At 35.7% G+C, this 25305-nt stretch overlaps 1 protein-coding gene and 1 long non-coding RNA gene across 6 annotated transcripts in view; one reads left to right on the top strand and one right to left on the bottom strand.

Moving 5' to 3' along the window:
- CAMSAP2 (calmodulin regulated spectrin associated protein family member 2) overlaps positions 1 to 25305 on the top strand; it is a 77681-nt gene that overhangs the window by 34432 nt on the left and 17944 nt on the right. For 2 of the 4 annotated variants that reach the window (XM_069459584.1, XM_069459582.1), the window contains exons 3-9: positions 5451 to 5612; positions 8093 to 8176; positions 12720 to 12752; positions 15630 to 15771; positions 16082 to 16221; positions 21889 to 21982; positions 23683 to 23776. In XM_069459584.1, the coding sequence (XP_069315685.1) occupies positions 5451 to 5612; positions 8093 to 8176; positions 12720 to 12752; positions 15630 to 15771; positions 16082 to 16221; positions 21889 to 21982; positions 23683 to 23776 (749 nt within the window). The remainder of the gene's footprint in view (positions 1 to 5450; positions 5613 to 8092; positions 8177 to 12719; positions 12753 to 15629; positions 15772 to 16081; positions 16222 to 21888; positions 21983 to 23682; positions 23777 to 25305) is intronic. The other 2 variants (XM_069459585.1, XM_069459583.1) reach the window with 1 other exon arrangement.
- LOC138375776 (uncharacterized) overlaps positions 364 to 25305 on the bottom strand; it is a 71290-nt gene continuing 46348 nt past the window's right edge. For both annotated transcript variants that reach the window (XR_011231556.1, XR_011231555.1), the window contains one exon: positions 364 to 1516. This is a non-coding gene — a long non-coding RNA (uncharacterized lncRNA). The remainder of the gene's footprint in view (positions 1517 to 25305) is intronic.

The following is a 25305-nucleotide window of genomic DNA, read 5'->3' as shown; positions in this document are numbered from 1 at the left end:
CCCGCCTCGGCCTCCCAGAGTGTTAGGATTACAGGCGTGAGCCACCACGCCCAGCCAATTTTATTTATTATTATTATTTTTTCTACCCAATATGATTTGCAGGAACCCTCTCCCTTTCAGTATTCCATACAGTGCCGTTAGTCAGAAAGGTGAGGTGGCTCTAGGGCCCTCACTTGTTTCCTTTCTCTCAGGGATCACATCCCTGTGTTGTCTATGGTCCAGTGTCTGAAAATAGTTGTTTTATATGTTTTGTCCTGTTTTTGAGTTGTTTATGGCAGGAAGGCAAGTCTGGTCCTAGTTACTGATTCATGGTCAGAGTGGTTGTGTTTTAGGTAACAGGTGATATTTATAGAATTTAAGTGCAGCACTGTCCCATGCCATTTACATTCATTGATTCATTTATTTAATCCCTAACAATTCTGTGAGGTCTGTAGTACTATTTTATAAATGAGGAAAATAAGGTACAGAGATACTAAATTTACAGTCCTGAGTCACAGGGAAGATCATTGGTAGAGCCAAGCTTTGCCCTAGGCAGGTGGACTCCAGAGCCTCCTGAGTCTGTCCTCTGTGTTGCCTCCGTGCTTCGGAGCTTTAGACCTGGAGGATCTATCTTGGGATGTAGTGTCCGGGGCTAAATCAAGTGGGATGTCTAAATGAAACTGGTCAGAAGAGATACGATCCTAGAGGTGAGTGTGAATTGTAATTGACAAGTGAAGCCAAATGTTAAGGGAGTGATATCAGATAGAAGGCTTGAGAAGACGGGGCTAAAGCTATTAGCGGGAGACAAAGCGAGGTCAAGGATCACTGGCAAGTGCAAGGCAGGAAGAGACAAAATGGTTCAGTACGAGTAAGTCTGTTGGGAGCTGGTTTCTTTGTGGTTTTAATACTCATTCCTTTATTTTGCCCTGCTCTGTGTTAGGCTCTGGGTAAGCTAAACAAGGACACTTTGCATCATGTATGCTTTCTGGAGTGAGATGAGTGCGAAGAGTGTACAACACAGTAGACAGAAGAGAACATGAGTGAATCAGCATGAGATAGTGGTAACTGCCATGAAAAAAAAGCATGATTTGTTGGAGAATAATTAGGGTGGGAGGCAGGCACAATCTTTAGGGAAGATCTTTCTGAGGAAACGGTATTTTGGATGGGACTAGAAAAAAGAAACAAGCTAGGCATGCCAAGAAGTGAGGGCAGAGCCATTCAGTCAGAGGAACCAGCAAGTGCAAAATTCCTAGGCAGGAATAGTCTTGTCATAATTTAGGAACAGAAAACATAGCACAGGTCTAGCAAATTGGTTAGATGAACCTGTCTAAGATCCAAGAGGTAGGTAGGGACCACATTGTGTGACATCTAATGACTGGTGATAAGATTTTTTTTTTTTTTTTTTGGAGACACAGTCTAGCTCTGTCACAGCGTTAGAGTGCCATGGTGTCAGCCTAGCTATAGCAACCTCAAACTCCTGGGCTCAAGCGATCCTCCTTCCTCAGCCTCCCGAGCAGCTGGGCCTACAGGCACCTGCCTGTAGAGAGAGGGAGAGAGAGAATATTAAACATTATTATAGTATGGTGTTCTATTTTTCCTGTTTCTGTTCTGTTCCCTTCCTGTTTCTCATATACATATAAACAGCGGTCCCCAACCTTTTTCACACCAAGACTGGTTTCGTGCAAGACAGTTTTTCCGTGGATGGTGACGGGGCCTTGGGGGAAGGGGGAGAAGTGAGGGATGACGCTCGACACTCAGCTCCATCTCGGATCATGAGGCGTTGGACTCTCAGGAGGAGCACGCAGCCTGGATCCCTTGCGTGCACAGTGCCACAGTCTGCAGTGGGGCTCCCGCTGCTGATCTGACGGCGGGGTGTGTGGAGGGAAGCGGGGCCCGGGCGCTGATGCCAGCCATGGGGAGTGGCTGTGGGTGCAGGTGGGGCTTTGCACACTTGCTGGCCCACCACTCACCTCCTGCTGTGCGGCCCAGTTCCTGGCAGGCCACAGGCCACAGACCATGGCATATAAAAAATATATATATATATATATATATATATATCTTTAATACAGTACGGTATCTGGATTTTTCCACCCAATTTTATATTGTACACATTTCTCCTATCAATAAATAGTTTAATATATCAAATTACTCATTATGGGTGGATATTTACATGGTTTCTTTTTTGCTGTATAGTACTATAATGATTATTTTCATTCATATATCTCTATTCTCCTCTATCATATACCTGTAGAACAAATTGCCAAGAGAAGAAGTCTTAAGAGTACATGAATGGTTTTATGGCTCTTGAAATGTTTTCCCACATTTTTGTCCCAAAGTGTTATGCCTTTTAATGCTATTAAATACTAACTTACTTAAGAGCTTTCACCCATAAAACACTGTCTAAGAACAAAGGTGTGAAAAGACAGGATTCCTGCTTTTTTAGGGGTATTACAGAGGATATATAAAGATAAATGACTCGAGTGAAAGGATATGACAGTTTGAGTCTGAAGGAAGAACTGGGTTATCTGGACAGTACCAGTCTGGAAAAGACTTCTTAGAGGAGGTAGAATATGACAATATCATTTTAATTTGAAATACTGATGCTTATTTTTTTCTTGCATATTCTGTCTCTATCATTTCCAAAACATATTTTTTCCCTTTGAACTAAATGATTTAACTCCTGCCCAACCACCTGATACAGGAGAAAGAGCACGTAAGTTTGGATAAATGACTTGATTGTCTGAACTTCAGTTTCCTTACATATAAAATGTAAAAGATACTTTCTTCAGAGAGTTCTGAGGATCATAGGAGGTTTATTTTATCTATTATCTCTAACATTATTTCAAAAAATATTTGAAATGAAAGTTCATTAATAAAGCACTTAGGACAGTATCTGGCACATAAGTTAGACTTAATAAGTAGGAGTCACCATTGATTATGATGATGATTTATGATTGCCAAAATTAAGCATTTTGCTTCAGACAAAGCATCTACCTTGCTATAAATACTGCTAAGTTTTCTAGAGACCGGACCCACTACCCCTGCCAGTTGCCAGGTACCATGTTAGATGTAGGGAACAGGAAGATAACTAAGATAATGTCTTTGCCCTGAAGAGCCTTACTGTCCACATAGAGAAATAGAGGTGTATGCAGGTGACTATACACTGGTGAGATAAATCGGTGGTTTTCAACTCTGGCTGCTCAGTAGTATCATCCGGGGAGCTGTTTGGACTTGATGTTAGCCAAAAGGCCAAGAAGTGATAGGGTGCGGAGCTGTTTAAACATACCAGTGCCTATGCCCTATTTTAGATAATTAATTTAGAATTGAATGCAAGCATGAACTGCATTCTATAAGAACATGTACTTGTTCAAAGGAAGAGTGAGTCATTCTGATTGGAAAGAGAACTGGAAGAAGCTTCACAATGAGGGTAACATTCAAACCAATGGCATGACTTGGTCTATATAGTACGGACAGCAGTAACAAGCCAGGGCACAGAAACCTGAAAATGGGCAGCAGATTTGAGGAGCAGCAGTCTTATGTGGCTGTTGTGAAAGGAGTATAGATTGGAGAAGGAAATGGTAGGTTATAAGGCTAGTCTGGTAAGTACAAACCAGCTAGTAAGATAGAGCTTTACCTCTGTTAAGTAAGGAGTTCAGACTTTATGTAGAACATGAGGTACACTTTAGGAGAGAAAGATGCAATGCAATCGCTGATTTGGAAAAAGCCTCTAGTCCCTAGTTTATAACATGTTCAAAAATAAATTCCAGATGTATTTAAAGTAATAGAAAAAATAGAGGACAGCATTTCTATATTCTTAGGGTGGACAAGACCTTTGTAAACTGGTATAAACTCCAAAGCCATAACGGAGAACATTGAGATGGACAGATTTTGCCAAAGAAATATTTAAAAGTCTGCAGCAAAAGACACAGTAAAGTTGAAAGTCCGAAGACAAACTAGGAAAAAATATTTGCTACCTGAATGACAGTGGGCTAATGTACCTAATATAGCTCATTAGCTCTTACAAATCAATTAAGAAAGGCAAACATCCCAAAGGGAAGAATAGGCAAAAGATATGAGCAGGCAGTTTTCCAAAGAAGAAAATACAGATGGTTGTTATGGCACATTATAAAGATACTTAGCCTCAGTAATAATCAGAGAACTGCAAGTTAAACAAGAGTGGGGTCTTTTAACTTTTCATACTGATACAGATAAAGTGAATATCTAATGTTGGCAAAAACGTGGAGAAACGGGCATGCTGCCTAACATTCTTGGTGGGAGATGAAGTCAGTATAACCTTTCTAGAAAGCAGATTAGTGGTTATGTATCAAAACTTGTGGTTGCTCTTAGATCCAGTAGCCCCAAAACTAAGAATTATCCCTGGAGAAATGCAGTGTTGTAGCATTGTTTGTAATGCCAAACAATATAAATGCGTACCTATTTGATGTGCATTAATCTTTTTGTAAGAATACACACCAAATTGAAAATATTGCTGGGGGAGGGGCACTTTCTACTTTGTATACTTTGGTAATATTTGGAATTTTTTTTAAGAACCACCATATAACAGTTTGTATATTTGGGGGAAAAAAAAGCCAAAGGAGGCCAGGCGTGGTGGCTCACACCTGTAATCCTAGCACTCTGGGAGGCCGAGGCGGGTGGATCGCTCGAGGTCAGGAGTTCAAGACCAGCCTGAGCAAGAGTGAAACCCCGTCTCTACTAAAAATAGAAAGAAATTATATGGACAACTAAAATATATATATACAAAAAATTAGCCGGGCATGGTGGCGCATGCCTGTAGTCCCAGCTACTCGGGAGGCTGAGGCAGTAGGATCGCTTAAGCCCAGGAGTTTGAGGTTGCTATGAGCTAGACTGACGCCACGGCACTCACTCTAGCCCGGGCAACAGAGCGAGACTCTGTCTCAAAAAAAAAAAAAAAAAAAAAAAAAAAAAGCCAAAGGAAAGACTAGAAGTCCTGAATTAAATGAGGAACAAGTTGGAGGAGGAAAATCAATTAAAGAATTTTTTTTGCCTTGTTCAGGTGTGAGAAATGTTTATGGTCTGAATTGGAACTGTGGCAATCAGAATGAGGAAGAGGACAGATTTGAGAGACATTTTAGGAGTAGAATCTATAAAACTTTTATAATATGTGGATTTGAAGAATGAAAAAGATCATAAATGATTTTGAAGTTTGTAAATTGTATTGCTGTGTAAATGATTATGACACTATCAAAAACAGGAAAAAGCATCTCTGAATAGAAAATGATGAGCATCTTAAACTGGATCCTCTATAAATTTGAATGACAAATCAGTTTGGTTCAGTTAGCTCATCTTTAGCATTTTTTCTTACTATGGCCGGTCTTCTATAGTTACTAATTTTACTGCCACTTGTTAGGAGATGTTATTAATATTTCAAAATATATGAACAGCAGTTTCTAAGCTATTTTTTTTAAAGTACTCTTATTTTATATTTTCAGAGTGCCCATTTGGCCATGATCGATACTCTAATGATGGCGTACACTGTAGAAATGGTCAGCATAGAAAAAGTAATTACGTGTGCTCAACAGTATTCAGCTTTTTTTCAAGCCACGGATCTGCCCTATGATATCGAGGATGCTGTCATGTACTGGATAAATAAGGTAGGATTATGCTCACTTGAGTAAAAATGAGCCTCATAACTGGAAAATGTGAATTCTAAATTATACATTGTCACTTTATTACTCTTTATTTTAAATCAAAGTACAAGCTGAAGTTGTACAATTTACTTAAATTTTTTTATTTTAAAAACCTTAAAATGATGGAAATAGATTTGTATATATTCAGTAATCACTATAATTACATTTAGTAATGATTAATCTGGTTCATATGAGATTATTACAAAATTCAAACAGAACACTCAGAATAGTGAACTATACACAGTGGGTATTCAGTAAATATTTCTTTGAATCCAAGAATGAAATAATTTTCTCACATTTCCAATTTGAGAATTCTTTGGTTTGCTTGACTAAGTTGCACAAGATCATATTCATTGTGGATTCCTGTTCTTGGAAATTTTGGGGGGACTGTGATTTCTCCTTTAAAGATGCTTAAATTGTCAATTTATCACTCCGTTTGCTAATTTAGGTAGTTAATTTCTCTTGGTCCACTTTCATTTATAACTGTCAGCCCAGAGAAAATTAAACTTGCTATGTGGGCAAGCACTGAACAAACTTAAAAGAAGTTAAGTCTTCAGGTATCCTTCCCTGAATGCTTGTATGAAGCTCCTAAGAAGAAGCTAAATATAAAAACCACTCTCACAGGTATCTTCATTATCCATGATATCAGTGTGACTGTAGAAGGCCCATTTAATACTCTGACCCTGGAGTTACTTTATTTCTTCTTCTTTAGTGATCTTTTCTCCCCACTCCTCCTCAGCGATAGAGAATGATGGTCACATCCTAGGCCCATTCATTTTCAGAAACTATGCAACTTTGACCTCCCAGTGCAAACTCCCCATTCTCAAACAATTCCTCCTGTTCTTCTAACTCACTTGCTCTAAATCCCCTACTATTAAAAATTATCAACTTCATCATGACTTCCAAACCATTGAGCCTATTAACTTCTCACAGTATCACTTGACTTCACATTTGTCCTTTTTTGAACTTAGATTTTTACGGTTACCATCAGTTCTTCTGTCTCCTCCTCCCTCCTTGTTACTCATCTGCTAATGGCTCAGGTGGTTGAGCTCAGTTACCTTTCTTATCTCTGATCTACACCTATAGAGGTAAATGTTTCTGGAGAAATTTATACAGAGAAGCTGGTTTCATTTTAAATTTGTAAGCATAAACTTCACAGGGACACTCAGCCATTCACTGACAGTCTGACAAGTATGTCCCTGAGAAGTTTGCTTTTCCACTGTCCAGGATGACTATTTCATCTTTTTTCCTCTAATCCTCAGACCTTCTGTAATTCTTTCCCTATTGCTCTCAGCTGACTACTGTTAGCTTACTTTGCCTCATTCTTTTTTGAGACCAGAGATGGGAAGCCATTAGGTGGGAATGGTCTCCTTTTCGTACTACCTAATGTGTAAACCTTTCCGCGTCAGCACACATTGCCCCCCTTTTCCCACTGTTAGAATGGAGGAAGTTTCCTCCTTCCTGTCAAAGGTGAGTTCCCCAATACTTGTTGCTCTGGGACTCTGTCTTCCTTTTTTCATGGTCATTAGTCCTCTGTTTCCATTCTTTGCACATTTTAATGTACATGAGAATCACTTGGGGCTTTAGTATGTTTTCTTTTGCTTATAACAGAGTACCTGAAATTGGGTAATTTGTAAAGAAAAAGAATTTATTTCTTATAGTTACGGAGGTTGAGATGTCCAAGATCAAGGGGCCACATCTGGTGAGGGCCTTCCTGCTGGTGGGGACTCTGCAGAGTCCTGAGGCAGCGCAGGGCATCCCGTGGCAAGGGAGGCTGAGCGTGCTAGCTCAGGTCTCTCTTCCTCTTATAAGGCCAGCAGTGATAACCCATTAATCCACGAACTGGGTTTGCCCTCATCACCCAGTCACCTCTTAAAGGCCCCACCTCAATACTGCCACATTGGAGATTAAGTTTCAACATGAATTTCAGAGGGGACAGCATTCAAACTCTAGCACCTGGGAACCTATTAAAATGTAGGATCTGACTCTATAGGTCTGGAGTGGAGCCGGACATGTCTGTGAACTCACAGCTTACAAACTTGATGCACAGAGTTTTCTATTGATAATAAAAACATTAATTTTAAGATAAATGATTTTCATTTACTAGTTCCAAAATAAATTGTAAAATGTTTACTTAAAATAGTATTATTTTGCCTCCTAAGTGTTAAAACTGACATTATCGAGTAACTTTTTTTCTCTAGCACTCCAGTAAGTTCCTGACATATAGTAGGTGCTGAACAAGTATTTGATAAATTAATGAATTAATTCTAGAATATCAAATAAAGCACTTGTAAACGATATTTGTCTGGTTGTGAAAATAAATTTTACTTACTTGAGTGGCATTGAAATTTGACATCAGGGATCTGACTATAGGTATTTTAGATATGTAATATTTTATCATTATATTTGAATATAAATTCAAACTAATACTTTTATATTTTAAGGTAAATGAACATTTGAAAGACATAATGGAACAAGAACAGAAATTGAAAGAACATCACACAGTTGAAGCTCCAGGAGGTCAAAAGGTATATCTTTTAAAGACAAAAGGGTTCCTTTATGAGACTGTATATGTTTACATATATGCACTAATTGGGGAAATGTTAATAGTTGTGTCTATTAAATTATTTTTTTGGTATAAGTGTACCCTCAAAAGCCATGCCATAGACACTAAGTAAATACAAGCCCGGGCTAGAGTGAGTGCTGTGGCGTCAGTCTAGCTCACAGCAACCTCAAACTCCTGGGCTTAAGCGATCCTACTGCCTCGGCCTCCCGAGTAGCTGGGACTACAGGCATGTGCCACCATGCCCAGCTAATTTATATATATATATACATATATATATATATATATTATTTTTTTTTTTTAGTTGGCCAGATAATTTCTTTCTATTTTTAGTAGAGACGGGGTCTCACTCTTGCTCAGGCTGGTCTTGAACTCCTGACTCCAAGCGATCCACCTGCCTCGGCCTCCCAGAGTGCTAGGATTACAGGCATGAGCCACCGCGCCCAGCCTATACCTTCATTTTCAAATGAATTTTACCCTTTGTTCCATTGTTAGAATCTTTGTGAAAATAAGTGTTAATTTCACACAGTCTTATTGCAGAGGTACAGGTGTTACCATTATGAGGAAATATACTGTCACAGAATAAGCTAGGGAAAGGAAACTTACTCTGTTACTTGACAATGGGATTTTTGGCATTTGAACTATGTTCTTGGTTTGGCTGGAAATATTATCCTTCCATTCTTGATTTTTTTTTTTTGTTTTTTTTTTTTTTTTTAATTCTGTAAAAGCATGATTTGTGATCCTTTTCTCCCCTTAGGAATGAGATATAAAATGAGTTGCTCTTACTATTCTATAGTTGATAAGAAGTCGCCACTCTTTCCATCTACTTTAGGTAGCTTGCCTAGTGAGCATACTCAGCTGCCTAGCCCTGTGTCTGTTACTTATCTAGCTGTAGACAGAGCCGTGGCTATGATGTAACATATCTTAACCTTTTGTCCTTGACAAACTACTCTAAAACTCAGATGTCCAATAGAATTTGTTTTATGAAAGTTGTTTTTATAACCATAGTCTTGGTAAAATATATGCACATGTTGAAGGATACTTGTACTGTATATTATTAGGGTTGAACCAAAATTGAGGATTCCAAAGGTATTTCTTTGGGATATTATGTCCTTTCCTCATTGGATTGGGTGGTGTCCTAAGAGAAAGGCATTTTAAATAGTATCATGTCCTAGGAAAATGTTAAAAGTTTTGTTTAAACAGTTTAGTAATGTTATTTTCTGTTTTTTTTTTTCCAAATTGCTCTTCTTGCTTCCTTTTGACTATAAAGTAGTGTGCCCAGTTAAATTTGGATTCCAGATAAACAACAAATAATTTTTTAGTGTAAGTTGCATTGGTGTCTTACGTAGGCATCTTGTATTTTTATTTGCTAAATCTAGAAAGCCTGCTTTAAAGATCTCTAAAGTTTATAGCCAAGATGACATTAAGTCCAACATTCATTCTCTTGAAAAGTTTATATAAAGTGCTATGGTAAAATGAGTACTGCACTTAAAGTCAGACTAGTTCTGCCACTAAATAGCTTCATGACCTTTACAAAGGCACTTGACCTCTCTGGGCCTCATTTTTTTAACCTGTAAAAATTAAAAGGTTAGATTGAATGGTTCTTAAATTATGTGATTGAAAAGATTCTTAGTTTTCCCCTTCTCAATACATTAGTAAGCGTAAGGGGCTCAAAAACAAAAGGTTGGTGAAAATAGTAAGTAGTTGGCTATCATGACTTCTATATGTATATTGCTAGTAGATTTATGATAACCGTGAGTGAAACATCTAGGAAGGCTTTCTAGAGGATGTGGGACTTTAACAGGGCCTTAGTAGGTTTCATGATATTTGGAAAGGAGGGCACTAGGTCATCAGGAACAATATGAATAGAGACACTGAGTTGCAAGTAAAAGGCACGCTTGGGAATTACTCAGTAGACCAATTTGGCAGGATCATTTTTGAAAGAGCTATGAATTTGTGGGTTTGCATTCCAATATTAACTATATATGGAGTGAACTTTAGTGTTTCTCCAAAGATACATGTTTACTCAATGTGGCCTTTGCCACTTTTTAAAAAGAAATATTTGTAAGGTATTTTATAGGGGTGTGGGAATTAGATGAAGACCTTAGGAGAAAAGACATTCACTGAGCTCTAGTTGCTTTTCACTTGAAGGTATAGTCTCAATGTAGACGACACTTTCCCCCTGTGCAGGAGGAGGTGAAAGCTTATAGGTCTTCGCTTGGTTACTTCAGCCCATACAAATTTCTCTTTTGACCAAAGTTCCTTAGCCATTAAAAACTATAACCCACTTTTCCCCCCAAAGTCTGTTTCTTCAAATAGTACTTCAAGGTACTTCTTGAGAAATGGTCTCAGAAGTAAAATATATTTGGGAAATGTTGCCTAGTCTATGCCCCTTTAAGAATGTTACAATCCATTTTAGTACATTAAAGGCCCAAAGAGCCTCTCTAGCTACTTTCTAATATCCCATAGAATGAGTGTTCTTTGGAGCATACTTTGGAAAACACTGATTTGTAACCTATAGCTTCGTACTTGATTATCTATTTAATGCAAGTATAAATATTTAAAACAAACATTTAATATTCAAATATAGTGCATCATTCTCAGATACATCATGGTATAATTCTGATGATTTCAGAAATACATGTATTCTTCAGCAAGGAACTTGTGCTATATATTTGAACTTTTTGAAGCATGAGTATATAAGTATGCATAGTATATTTATTTGTTATTTTAGTACATTTACTTTTTTTAGGCATATTTCCTTCAAATAGCTAATCTATGTGGTTTTCCTTTTTCCTCTAATAGGATTGCCACACGAATTTAGACCAATGGAGGGGCAAGAGAAAGGCCAGAGCAGTCTGAATTAGTAAAAAATCCAATTATTGAATATTTTATAAGAAATATGGAGTAACTAGAGCCATTAGAGACTCCTTTGCACACTGCTGTTATGAATAGTCCACAATAATTGCATCTTATCACCAATTTCTATGCAATGGATTCCTCTAATTTAGAAAACAAACCAAAAAAACCCCTCTATTTTTAAAATTTCTGTTACAAATTGGGAACGCTGACACATTTTCAGTGGTTTCCTGCTCTTGTACTTTTTATGGCTATTGTAACTACAGCTGCTAAAAATTTCCAGTTAAATAGGAGATTAAAATGTTATTACATGCAACAAAATTATTAGGGTTAATCTTCCTGATGCTCTAAGAAAAAATTATTGGAAATGTTATTTATATGTAGGAAACCGGTAAAGTTCTTAAAAATACCTTATTTGATAGTATTTTTCTAAGTAATTTTATTTTTCATGTGAATTTATGTAAGAAAAACTTTCTACATCAAAATTGAATATGAATTTTAATGCATATCCCATTTAGTTTGGTTCATTTCAACAAATATTTATTCAGAGCTGCCAGAACTTTTTCCAGGATATGCAAAGATAAATAATCACAAATTATTAGTTCATATTATCTGAAATTACGGGTTTATTATATTCATTTTTTAAAGAGAAAAATTAGACTGGGGGAACCTCCTAGGCAGTAAAATTAATAACATTTATATTCTCTTTATATAAGTAATTACTTTGCTTTATTTTTATTTTATTTTACTTTTTATTTTTTTTTGAGACAGAGTCTCGCTTTGTTGCCCAGGCTAGAGTGAGTGTCATGGCGTCAGCCTAGTTCACAGCAACCTCAAACTCCTGGGCTCAAGTGATCCTCCTGCCTCAGCCTCCCGAGTAGCTGGGACTACAGGCATGTGCCACCATGCCCGGCTAATTTTTTCTATATATATTTTAGTTGGCCAGATAATTTCTTTCTATTTTTAGTAGAGACGGGGTCTCGCTCTTGCTCAGGCTGGTCTTGAACTCCTGAGCTCAAACAATCCACCCGCCTCGGCCTCCCAGAGTGCTAGGATTACAGGCGTGATACTTTGCTTTAGAGACTTGGCAATTACCAACAAGTTTTTTTCCCCCTTAATTAAAAGAAACTTTTTATATAGTTGAAAGGAAAGCATCTTAGTAAATTCTACTACATTGTTGTTTGCTTTATACTTATTTTTATTGAAATGATCTTTCTTCCCTTTTTTTGGGAAAAATATTGCCTTACCAGACTTGTTCTACTACTGTCTAAGAATTATGGCTGCAAATCTAGCCTTAGAATCTTTTTTACTTCCTTTTATGATATAAATTTATTTTTTAATCTGATGTGATTCCAGAACTCAGAAATAAATGCTTTGCTGCCAAAGTATATTGCATACCCTAGGTATCCTCAAATGAATTTCTGTATGGGTAGAGGAGAGAGGGAAGGAGAAGGTGGTAGTCTTTATCATTAGGAACCTACATATTTTTAACTTAAGTATTAATTAACTGAAAATAAATGTTATGAGAGCTATAAACTTGGAACTTCACTATCAGAAGCTTTAATTTAATTTGTTAATTGAAGATAATTCTGATGAATTTTCCCTTTACCTTTTGCTTTCCCCCTTTTTTTCTGCTGCTTCCTCTGAAGTCTCCTTCCAAATGGTTTTGGAAACTGGTTCCAGTAAGTTTGCCCAGCTACTTCAATTTGCTCTCCAGAACTGTAATATGTAGAATGGTATTGTTTATGTCGTACTGGTATAGTCATTTCGTATAACTCTGTTAGTCACTGAATAGAGATTAGATTTTAAGGTATTTGGTCATAACGTCAAATGGAAAGATAAAAGATCTAGCCAAAGTTTGGATTAGAAGTTTTAAAAGCAATTTAAAGGGTAAGCATCCTTTTGCTGATCTTATCAGTATTGACAGATCATCAGTAAATAGGTTAAACAAAACAATCCTTATGGATGTAGGGTCTCAGTGATTTTAATAATTTTAGCAAAAGTGAGTTTGAATTGCATGTGTAAATTAACTGTATTTTAAAATCATCTTTTGACAGAATCATTTCCGTTTTAGCTTGAATTATAGGGGACACCTAACTTTTTGTGTGATTAAAAAAGCAAAAGCTTCTCTGTGTCCTCACCAATATTGGGCCTAATCTATATCAAATTCTGATTTGACTTGAAGGGTTGATCTCTCAGGATTAAATCAGGGTGGGGGTGGTAAACCACTTAAGAAACTCTTTCACACCTTCAGGAATAAAGATACAATTCAGAAATACACCATAATGTTGAAATACGGAAAATACGTATGCCTTTTAAATGCCAAATGTTGAAGTTTGTAGAAAGAACAGGGAATGTTTTCATGCAATGAGTTTATAAAGCATTCAGCATGTTCAAGTATTAAAAGCCTTTAATGAGCTGTAGTTCATCAACTACAGATGAACTTTCTGAGAGTTGCACATACCTCAAGATTTAAAGTTGGTTTACCTGATATATCTTCTAGAATATAATCTTTAGGAAAATGTTATGGCATGCCATTCATAATTCTCTGATTGTCTAATCTGAACCATAGACATTTACTGCTGTGTGTGTGTGTGTGCATGTGCGTGTGCGTGTGTGCACACACCTTGTCCAGAAGTGCTTCTTGGCAGGGGGGAGTACAACAGATCACACAGTTCAGTTCTTTGTTCCATGACCTTGGCTAAGTCCGATTCAGATTGTAGGCTGAAAATAAACTAGTCCCAGGGAAGATCTGGGAAGTCTGGGACTCAGTTTAGCTCAATTTAGAGGATGTCCAAGAGGCAGACTATTTTGATTCTAAATGACCAAAAAAAAGAGTGTAAGGCTCTGGAAGAGTACTTACTAATGTGAGAAAGGTTGCCAACACTAGAAGATGATGCTGGTTGATTTCTTTGTTCCTTCTCCTCTCTCCTCCCTTCCCCATGGTTGATTTTTAAACTGTCTCCCGACAGCAGAGAGGACGTTTTCTAAGGCTTACGTAAAAAGAATCTGTTAAAGAATAAATTAATTAAAGAATCTACATATTACATGTAAGTGATTTTTTTTTTTTTTCTGAATATAGTTACCCTCTGAGTTAGAACAGACAGACCATCAAATACAGATTCTAGCCTGCACTGATGAATAAGAACAAGCTCCTCCAAAAATCTTCAAGAGGAAAACATGTTCCATGAATCTTATCCTTGGGCAGCCAATGAGAGAGAAGCAGGAATAAATATCTCCTTATTCATTAATGTATATGCTTATTTAAAAGAAATCTAAGTTTACCACCAAATGTTAAATTTTCTCTTCAAGATTTTATTATTCTGTTTTTATTCTCACAAAAGTATTGTATCTCATAATTATATTTTAATTATAAAATATAGAGATGACCAGTTTAGATGGAATTAGAAGAAAAAAATACTTTTGATCACCTTTTAAAAAAATATTTAAATATCGGTATCCTATGTTGTCATACATTTTGCTCATAAAATACTTTATTACGTACTCTCACTAAATCTTGAGCATTATTTTTCTTGGCTTCAGGAGAGCTAGTAGCTATAACAGCTGACCTTTATTGATTATCTGTTCTGTGCCCAGCAGTGTACATAGCACTCTGTGTCCGTCATCATCTTTAATCCTCTGGTGGTTCTGTGAAGTACGTACTATTAGAATCCCCATTTTGTAGATGGGGAAAATGAGAAATGAGAGTTTAAGTAACTTGTCCAAGATCACAAAGCTAATTAAGTGGCAGAACCAGGATCTGAACCCCGGTAACCTGACCCAACAGCTTGTTCTCTTGGCCACCTTCACAGCATGTCTTATTTTTAGAGAACTGTCTTGAAAATCTGTGTAGCCACACCAAGCAGTCTTTAGAAAATGAAAGTTTCTTCTGTTTTTCTGAGGAGGAGCAGGAACCCTTGTACTTGGCTCTATTGTTGGTTAATGAAACCTGAATTGGGAGGGTTTTTTTCAGTTTCAAAGTTGTTAACACTATTTGTGTTGTTTCAACATTCAAATGATAAGCCAGAATGTCTTTGGTGATATTATTCTAGTTTCGCAAAGTTATGTTTTTTTCATCTCTAAATTTCCTTTAATAGTATATTCTTCTACATGCCCCCTGACTTTGATAATTCTTGTAATTGTTTCTGCTCAAATAGTACTCTGGCTCTTCTCACATAACTTTCAGTCTACCTGTGTAAGAACTTTGAGTATAAATTAAGTCTAGCATTAAAGAAAATGAATTTTATCATCTATAAAAGAGCAGAACTGATGATTTGGATATATAAAGTATTCCAAATCTGTTTTGGGATGCTTTTATATTTAAGTATTGAAGTTAAACGTCATTTCACGTAAATTAGCAATATGTTATATTAACTATTTAGCTTCAAAACTATAGTGTAGCTGTCTAATTTTGGTAATTCCTACCATTATTTAGAAAAGAAGGATATCATTTCTCTTGAATTATTTTATCACTAATACATTAGAATCTACAACACTAATTTTTTTCCTGCATGCTGCTTAGTACTAACTTTCTTTCATATCTTTTTTTTGTATTGTAGGCTCGTTACAGGAAAGAGCAAACATTGCTTAAGCAGTTGCCCTGCATTCCACTGGTGGAGAATCTGCTGAAGGACGGCACAGACGGCTGCGCCTTAGCCGCCCTCATCCACTTTTACTGCCCCGGTGTTGTCAGGTTGGAGGGTAAGTGTTCCAGGGCAATAGTTCTGACCTACAGATAGATAGTCAGAAATATTTCAGATGGTATTTGACAAGTAATGACAGCTTTTTAAAAAAACATATTTATGTATAAATTCCGAGGAAGATAATGAGAAAAGTAGTGCTTGGTTTCTTAGTTTTTCTGTGTAATGACCGCTATATCTAAAAAGGTATGTCTGTTAAACAAATTCCACATAATAGTGTATTTGTACTAAATCGCCAATTACAAAATGGATATGAATTGTTTTTATCAAATTAACCCAAAGTCATCACCTTACTCTTTTCCTATTTGAAGATATTTGTTTGAAAGAAACTATGTCTTTGGCTGATAGCCTGTATAATCTGCAGCTGATTCAAGAGTTTTGCCAAGAATACTTGAACCAGTGTTGCCATTTCACCCTGGAAGACATGCTGTATGCAGCTTCATCCATAAAGGTAAATTTGATTATTTTCTCTCCCTTTACTTTGTTAAAAGTTTGTTAAAGAAAAAAAAAAAGCATAGAACAAGGTATATAAGTGGTTTAGCCACTTTAAGCTTACAGATTAACTATATCAGTCAAAAGAGCCTTTGAAAAAATAGTTTTTGTTTGATTTTTCTGCTTATTTTATGTTTTTTTAAATACACCATTAGCTATCGGTTTCTTTTGTAGTGCAAAGCCAAACTTAAAGTCACATACAAAATTGGTCTGTTGTCTTAATGTTGGCAAAATAGAGGGTAAGCCATAAATGTTTCTGATCCGTAAACAAAAAATTAATTGAAAAGTAAGGTTATATACTATTTACTACCATATGCATAAATATGTATTTTATATAGTTACATAAGATGATTTGGTACCTTTGCATATTTTTTTGTGTGTAATGAGTCATTGAGCATGAAATTGAAATTTAGTTTATTCTCACTAGCTCATATATAATTGTTCTTTAGTTATCAGAATATTTGAGATTTGTCACCTTTATTGATCCTTTGAGTGTTCATCAGTGTTTGCTTTCAGATTTTGTTAAGAAAATGACTAAAATTTCACATTGGTGAAATTTAAAAATTGTCCTAATTTTGAAAATTGTTGTCAATACTATATTTTTAATACTTCAAGGATTATTTCTTATCCTTCAGAGACTGTTTTGGTAATATTAGTGTTGTATTTTATGTGAGTCATTAATATAAAATGAATTCAGAAATCAGAAATGTTTTGTGATTGAGTCATATGGAGAGTTTTTATAAAATCTTGAACTGTAATACAATTGTAGCATAATTATGGATATTAAAATCTTTGGGGGCTTTTTCTTTTAATTTCCAAAGAAAAAATGTTTAAAATAGTAATTTATTTGAAGTTCAAGATTTGTTTTTGTTAAATAGATGGTGGGAGTCAGATGTATGTTAAAAGAACAGGAACCCCCCATGGACACAATTTATATCTTGGTAAACTATTTCAAAGTAGACTGTGAAAATGAGCTGGGTACATCTGTTGCTTGCAAAGAATGATACGATTTGTTTGCAGCTACTCTGTAGATAACCACCAAGTATTGCATGTGTATCAGTAGAGGAAAGCCCTGTTTCAGACACTGTCTGAAGAAACTGCAGAATGCAAGTGTGTAAAAGTTATTAAAATGAACAGAAAAGCAGCATTAAACAAGTTTGTCAGTAAAGTGTAAAATGGCAAAAACTGGAGATTATTATAACTTTGAGAACATTTGAGGATCCATGTTAATGTTTGACAGATATTTAAGTGAGAACCCGTTATGCACCAGGCACTGTGCTAAGGCTGGGGGATTTGTTTGTTTATTCATTCATCATCAGATATTAATTGAGTTATCTCCAGACACTTTTCAGCGTTGGGGATGAAGTGGTGAATGAAACAGCAGGGCAGAAGATAAAGCCGATGGTAAAGGCATTTCCAAAAGAAGCCACTACACCTACTGACCCAATATAGTATCCACTCCCTTATCTGACACATCAAAATGAAAATATTGATTAATTTTGAAGGTTTACACCTTGCTATTCTTTTTTTTTTTTTTTTTTTTTTTTTAATAGGGTCTTACTATGTTGCTCAGGTTAGTCTTGAACTCCTGGGCTCAAGGGATCCTTCCTCCTCAGCCTCCCAAAGTGCTAGGATTACAGGAGTGAGCCACAGTGCCTTGCCTATACCTTGCCATTCTTATCAGAATGGTAATTAAGAAATATTATTTCCATGTGTATCTTCTTAATGCCTTTTCTGACACTTGCCTGTTAAAAATTTTAAATACTTCTGTAATTGCAAAGGAAAAAGAAGCATCTCACAAATGCATTGAGACATAAGATTACATTTGTGTAAATTGGTATACCTTAGACTTCCAATAAAATACATAGTCCTGATGTTTAGATCAACTTTGGGCATGATCCAGATACAAAGATATTTTCTTAAATCAGGTATATTTAAAAGAGATAATTGTCTGGAGAAAAGGCTTTGGTCGCTTTCTGTATTCTTTACTAAATTATTAGAATCACAACTTTGACTTCGGTTGAGTATCTTAAGACTCTAGCCTACAAGAGGTTGCTTGGTCCATGATGCTGGGCACCTTGTTTTCACTTTAACTTTAAAAACAAGTGTTTATGGAAGTGCAGGGAGTGAGCACTGTCTTCCCCTCTGGGTAGAAGTGTATACTGGTGTGGCCACTGTAGAGGGCAGTCTGACGTTAAGCACATTTAAAATGCACAGAAGGCATGTATAAGGATTGTTTGTGGCGGTGAAAGGTTGGAAACAATTCATCTTAATAGGGGCATAATTAAAATGTAATGTAGCCAGACTGTTCAAACGAAGGAGGTAGAGGTATTTTTACTGATACAGAAAGCTCTCTAAGACATTAAGTGGAGAAAGCAAGTAACAAACATAATGCAAAGCATGATGCAACTTATATATTTTTTTAAAATTCTTGTTCTATTTGTATACAGACTTGTACACATACATTAATAGATGCACAGAAAAAGGTCTATAGAGGGATACACACAAAACTTAACAGTAGTTTCAGTGTAGCATTAGGATTTGGGGTAAAGGGAGTAAGACATACTTTTACTTTTTATTCTATATTCTGTATATCTATATTCTTCTGTATTTATGTTATTTTACAATGTTAATATGTAGCTTAACAAAAAGAAAAGCTTTCATATGAAATTGATTTGGTATCATTTCTGAAATATGGTTACAGATTTATTGCTGTTTAATCGTCATGAATTCAGAAAGAAATAATGAGCTGTGGTTACTGGGAAAATTATTTCTTACTGTACTGACATCTTGTGGCCAAACAGTACAGTTATGTTACTAGGACAGTGATCTCACCAGAGTCCTTAAAATATTAACTCATTATTGAGCACTTAAGCAGTGTTTTTCCAAAAGATGAACGGCACTAGTAGAGTGGAACCTAGCACCACTGCCTAAGACATAATTTTATACTTTGGCTTTAGAAAGTGTACTATAAAGATAAGTACAAAGAAAAATATAAATCACAATAATCTTATTACCCAGAAATATTCCCTATCAACATTTTGGTGTTTTACCGATGTCTTTTTTGTTATGCATAGATTGATTCATTTGTACATTCGTTCAAATTATTATTTTTTGAGCATCTACTATGTGCCAGGAATGGTCTTAAAAACACTGAAGATACAATGTTGAGCCATAAGCTTTGTCTTTCTAGACCTTATGGTCTGGTGGGTAAGATGAGGAACCCTGGAGAATGTGGTATTAGATGAAGCTGGAGAGATAAAAAAGGGATTCAATCAAGTAGCCTCCTCTAGGCCATAGTAAATTTCCCCCTTATCTCAAGAGAATGGAAACGGGTAGTGTAGGGGTTGCATTTTGAAAAGTTTGTTCTTAACAAGCCAAAGAAAAAGCTATTATGTTCCAAACAAGAGATGAAAACATTTGAATCAGAGTAATTATGATGAAGATGTAGAGAAGTGGGTAGATTGCAGAAATATTTGAGATGTAAAATCTGTAGGCTTCAGTAATGAATTGGATACAGGAAGGGAGAGAGAAGGGAGGTATCAAGGATGACTCCTAGGTTTCTGGTTTGCATACTGGCATAGTGGTGCCATTTAGTGAGATACGACTCTGGAATAAGATCAGATTTGTTGGGAAGATGATTATTTCAATTTTGGACGTAAAGCCTTTGAGATATCCAAAACAAAATGCTCTATAAGCCATTGCATATGTAAATACATTTGAGAGTCACTTAGTAGCTGATGGGCATAGGCATGGCAGTGTTTCAAAGAGGGAGAGATCAGGAATATCAAATGCTGCTGAGAGGTCAAATTAGATGAAAAGTGTGTTTGAATTAGCAGCATATGTAAGTCATTGGTGACTTGAGCAAATCCTGTTCTGGAGAAATGGTGTGGCTCCACGCCACACTGGAGTGGCTTGGTGAGTAAAAGGGATGAAATAGTTAGTAGAGGCTTGCTCTCGAAAGAAGTTTGTGAAGAGTTAATAAGGGTAGGGGTGAGGAGAAATTGGAGAATCATGAGTTGAGTGAAGGTTTTGTTTCATTTTTTTTTAATGGGAGAAGTTTGAGCATGTTTTAAAACCACGTGGGAAGGATTCAGTTAAGAAGGGAAGGGTAAATATATAGGCGAGAAAAAGGTAATCAAGAATGTGAAGCTTCTGAGAAGGCAAGCAGGGGTGAGATCCAGTGCACAGCCCTTAGGGATTATAAGCATTCTCATTACTTAATTAATGGCTGCTTCAAATATTAATAATATGTGTTTTGTATATCACTATTTGAATATTCTGGGAATTTATAGTAAAAACCAAATGCTGAAAGTAAAGTAGAAAACATACCAAATTATATTCACCACTCAGACTCTTACACTCAACCACCTCCATGACAGGCCCACTTAAATGTCTAATGAACATCTCAGATACAGTAGGTCGTGATTCCATTCACTACCTGTTTCTCTCAGTCTTCTCCATCTCACTATTAGTTGCTCAAAACAAAAACCTAAGAGTCACCCTTGATTTTTCTCTATCCTTCACTTCCTTACATACACAATAGCATTCTGGAACTATAAGCTTGAGAGATCAATATTTGAGAATCACCAGCTTAAATATAATAAACAAAAACCAAGAGAGTTACATGAACTCTAAGGGAGAGTGTATAGAGCTTTGAGGATTATTCATAATTAGCAGGTAGGAGGAAGAAGGCAAGACATTGGAAAACAGTCATATTTCCAGTGATAATTTTAAAACATGAGATTTAATATGAAGTAAGACCTCATTCATTAAATACTAATACATTTGGTAAGTATTTTATGAAATGCCAAATACCCAAACTTTAGCATGCATGCTGTTATTTTAAATAATTATGAAAACAGGCTTTGTATAGTGTTGTTTTTAAAAACTTACCAGATGCTTAAAATTAAAAGAATTCTTCATGTTTACAGCTTTTATGATGTATGCATTATTAGCACTTTAAAATATAAAAAGTAACATTGTTGATTAATCCTTATTAATAACTTTTCAAAATTAGGTAGGTGCATTAAATTATATAAATGTTTTTGTATATTCCAAAATTATTAAGAATTAGCTATAACAATCTAGAGTTTTGGTGTTATTTAGCAACTGGATTACTGTTGAGTTTAGCATTATTGGGCACATCCGTAAAATATTTTTTAACTATATACTTAATTATGTATAATTTAACTATGTACACTTAATTTTTGGAGAAATTTCTAGGGATCTGAATAGAACTTAATTATTTTTTAAAATGATAACCACTCTTCGGAGTGTCAAAGAATTGAATAGCTGTTTAAGTTGTTTGTATTTAATTTGGAATAAAAGTACCTTATATGTTATCTCAAAGTCCTACACAGTTACAGTTATTAATGCCTGCTAGATAAATTGAACCACCATCCCGGAACTATAGAGCAAATCATTTGCAAAGAGGTTTTGAATAGTTATTATATTTTTTACTCACAGGAGCAAATATTGCAGGCTTAGCAGCCTATAGTAGATGTATTCCAGTGATGACCGAATGAGATTTAGACCTATACTTTAAAACAGAATAAAATTCTATTTTTCATTAAGTTTTACCTAATTTAGGTTTTCTTTTAATTTTCTTAACTTTCTTGTATAGAGTAATTATTTGGTGTTCATGGCAGAACTCTTCTGGTGGTTTGAAGTTGTGAAGCCATCATTTGTACAGCCTCGTGTTGTTCATCCACAAGGAGGTAATCGGTCTTTTTAATATTGAATGTTCCTATAAACAGAAAAAATGGAAAGTTTATATAACCTCACCTTGTTACGCTTTTAGAGAGCAGCCTATTTTTAGATTTTGGCTATTAGCCTTGACAGATTCTGAGTACAGTAAGTATTGTTAATACTTAAAGCTACTAAATTCTCAGTGAGAAACAGACGATTAAGACGGTTAGGAGAGGAGAAGAAAGAAAATGGAGAGAATGGCTCTGAATCTGAGGTCTTACGGTACAGAACTTTTAGCCATAATGGCCCATTTTCTTCTCTTTTCATCTTTTGCCCCATATCCCATGCTTTTAGTCTCTTTTAGATGATTGATTTTTAACATTATGTTACCCAGAATACACTCAAATTATAGTTTGGCCTTAACCTACAACTTGAGTTTACCATTAAACCATAAAAGTGTTTGTGTATATATATATTTTTAAACCTGGTAGGTTTTGTGATTATTACAATATCATGATTTATTGATCGTACATTAATAAGAATAAAACTAATAAGAAGGAGGTTACTGTAAAGGTCCCTAGATATAAAAAACAAAAAATTTACCTAAATTTTCTCTAAAGCAGAATTTCACATAGCAAAACAAAATTTCTATTGGCTTCTATTATAGAACCTAAATTATAAGTTTGGCCCCACTAAAAAACTTTTTTCCAGCATAACTTACAGGAGCAGTTCTTTGTGCTACCAGTGGCTGCCCCACACAGCACAGAACATGATTATCGCGCATCCCAACTACTTAGCAGCTTTCCTTTGCTCTCAGGTTTGTTATTTAGTAACCATTGCCATTACCTCTACCCCCACCCCCACCCCCAAAAAAGAAGGAGACAAGGAAGGAGGAAAAAATACATACCTAAGGGGGAGGCATATTCTAGTGAGTACAGTGAGCTTACTCCAGGCAGCCCACTGACGTTTACTTCAGGCAAAAGTCTGTGAAATTTATGAGGATTTAGTCTGTTCTAGTATCTCTAAGCTGCTTAAGGCAAATTCTGAATATTGAGCCATAACACACCAAAGAATACGTTTAAAGAATTGAGATCCTTCCCTAGGCCATTAAGTAAATCAGATATCTTTAGTAATTATCATAACCGATATTTGTATAATTTTTTACAGATAATGTAAGATTTTAACATACATTGCTTTCTGTGATTTCATCTGTGAAGCCCACTATTTAAAATACCAATAGCTGTTGCATTAAATCTCAAAGTCAAAAAGTAAATTGAGTCGTCCCCCAGAGTTACTTACAAAAATGTAAACTATACCAGTGGGTTTAATTATTTTCAGTTCTCTAATGAAATTTTATCTTTAACTGATTATACCAAAATACCAGCTATTTCATAAAGAAGCAAAGATGACCATGTGTATCTGAAGTTCTGTGAAAGCTTTCACAAAATAAAAACACTAAATAAATTTTCTGCATTTTATGTTAGGCCCCTTAATTATCCTTAATCAAATGAATTTTTTAAGTCAGAATACTTCAAGAAGAGTTTAGAGAAAATTTAACTCTTGGAGAATTATTTAAGAAGAAACTTTATGCTATGATTTCTCTATAAACAGTAAGGGAAATAGAGATTCAATTTTAAACATTTGTTTATTGTCCATAACTCTTGAAGTAATATTATAAACATGTTAAACAGGTCATTTTGAGGTTTTAGCTTTTTATCTTTTATTCTAGCCGAACCTGTGACAGATACGCCTTCGTTTCCTGTCTTGAATGCTGCCAAAAGAAACGCATTGGATAGTTCGTGTAGTTCTGACTTTGCCTCAAGGTAGACTCCACAGTGACTGTATTTTCACTATTTCCACTCAATTTGCTAATGAAATCAAGTAATATTATATTAAATGAGGTTTTTAAAAATTTCAGTTGGATTTTGAACTAAGTTATAATGAGGTTGCCCTGTTAAAGCCTGTTTTAACTTAAATATTATTGAAACTAACACTGAAATGAATGTTTCATAAATAGGCTTTTATAAACCACACTTAAAAGTAGGAGAATATATTCCAAGTTCTAAATAACCAATGTAAGGCCAGACTGTTGCTACATAACTTGTTGATACTTGAGAACAGTTAAATAGGTAACTCTTAAGCCTGGGGGAGATTTTTTAATTCTATTTGGATTTAAATTTTTTATTATTAAAAAAAAATCTTTGAAGAAGTTTTTCTGACTTTTTGTTTTCTGGTTACTTATACCTATTGAGAAATCACAATAGCATATTTATTATAATATTGAATTTTTATCAAATGCTTCAGGTTTTTTTTTTTTTTTTTTTTTTTTTTTTTTTTTTTTTTGAGACAGAGTCTCACTCTGTTGCCTGGGCTAGAGTGAGTGCCGTGGCGTCAGCCTAGCTCACAGCAACCTCAAACTCCTGGGCTTAAGCGATCCTACTGCCTCGGCCTCCCGAGTAGCTGGCACTAGAGGCACCAGCTACCACGCCTGGATAATTTTTTGTTTCTGTTTGTAGTTGACTGGCTAATTTTTTTCTATTTTTAGTAGAGACGGGGTCTCGCTCTTGCTTAGACTGGTCTCGAACTCCTGACCTCGAGCGATCCTCCCACCTCGGCCTCCCAGAGTGCTAGGATTACAGGCGTGAGCCACCGCGCCTGGCCTGCTTTAGTTCTTAATGTCAGGGAATGAATTGAAAGCAAAGTAAAAATTCCTACCATTTGGTATCAGGATAATCCTGACTTCTCATCCAAGTATGTGATAGGAACAATTAGTTTGTTTAAAAATGTTTTTCAGTAGATCCTGTAAATACCTTTTCATTTGTATTTATTAGTACCTAAAATTTTTATTGACTTTGGACTTCCTAATGTATCTGATTTTCTAACTTTAAAATTGATGTATTGGCCGGGCGCGGTGGCTCACGCCTGTAATCCTAGCACTCTGGGAGGCCGAGGTGGGCGGATCGTTTGAGCTCAGGAGTTCGAGACCAGCCTGAGCAAGAGCGAGACCCCATCTCTACTAAAAAAATAGAAAGAAATTATATGGACAGCTAAAAATATATATAGAAAAAATTAGCCGGACATGGTGGCGCATGCCTGTAGTCCCAGCTACTCGGGAGGCTGAGACAGGAGGATCCCTTGAGCTCAGGAGGTTGAGGTTGCTGTGAGCTAGGCTGACGCCACGGCACTCTAGCCTGGGCTACAGAGTGAGACTCTGTCTCAAAAAAAAAAAAAAAAAAATTGATGTATTTTCTAGGTTTTATAAACATAAGCAGGTCCATTAAAAATGCATTTTAAAAATTATTAGTAAAAAATTCAAAGTACTTTCTGTATGAACTCTTGCCCTATACAAAAA

This window comes from Eulemur rufifrons, chromosome 27, assembly GCF_041146395.1.
Source record: "Eulemur rufifrons isolate Redbay chromosome 27, OSU_ERuf_1, whole genome shotgun sequence".
Lineage (NCBI taxonomy): Eukaryota > Metazoa > Chordata > Mammalia > Primates > Lemuridae > Eulemur > Eulemur rufifrons.
Note: the sequence above shows the minus strand (reverse complement) of the source record. Positions and strands in the feature narration are given on the sequence as shown.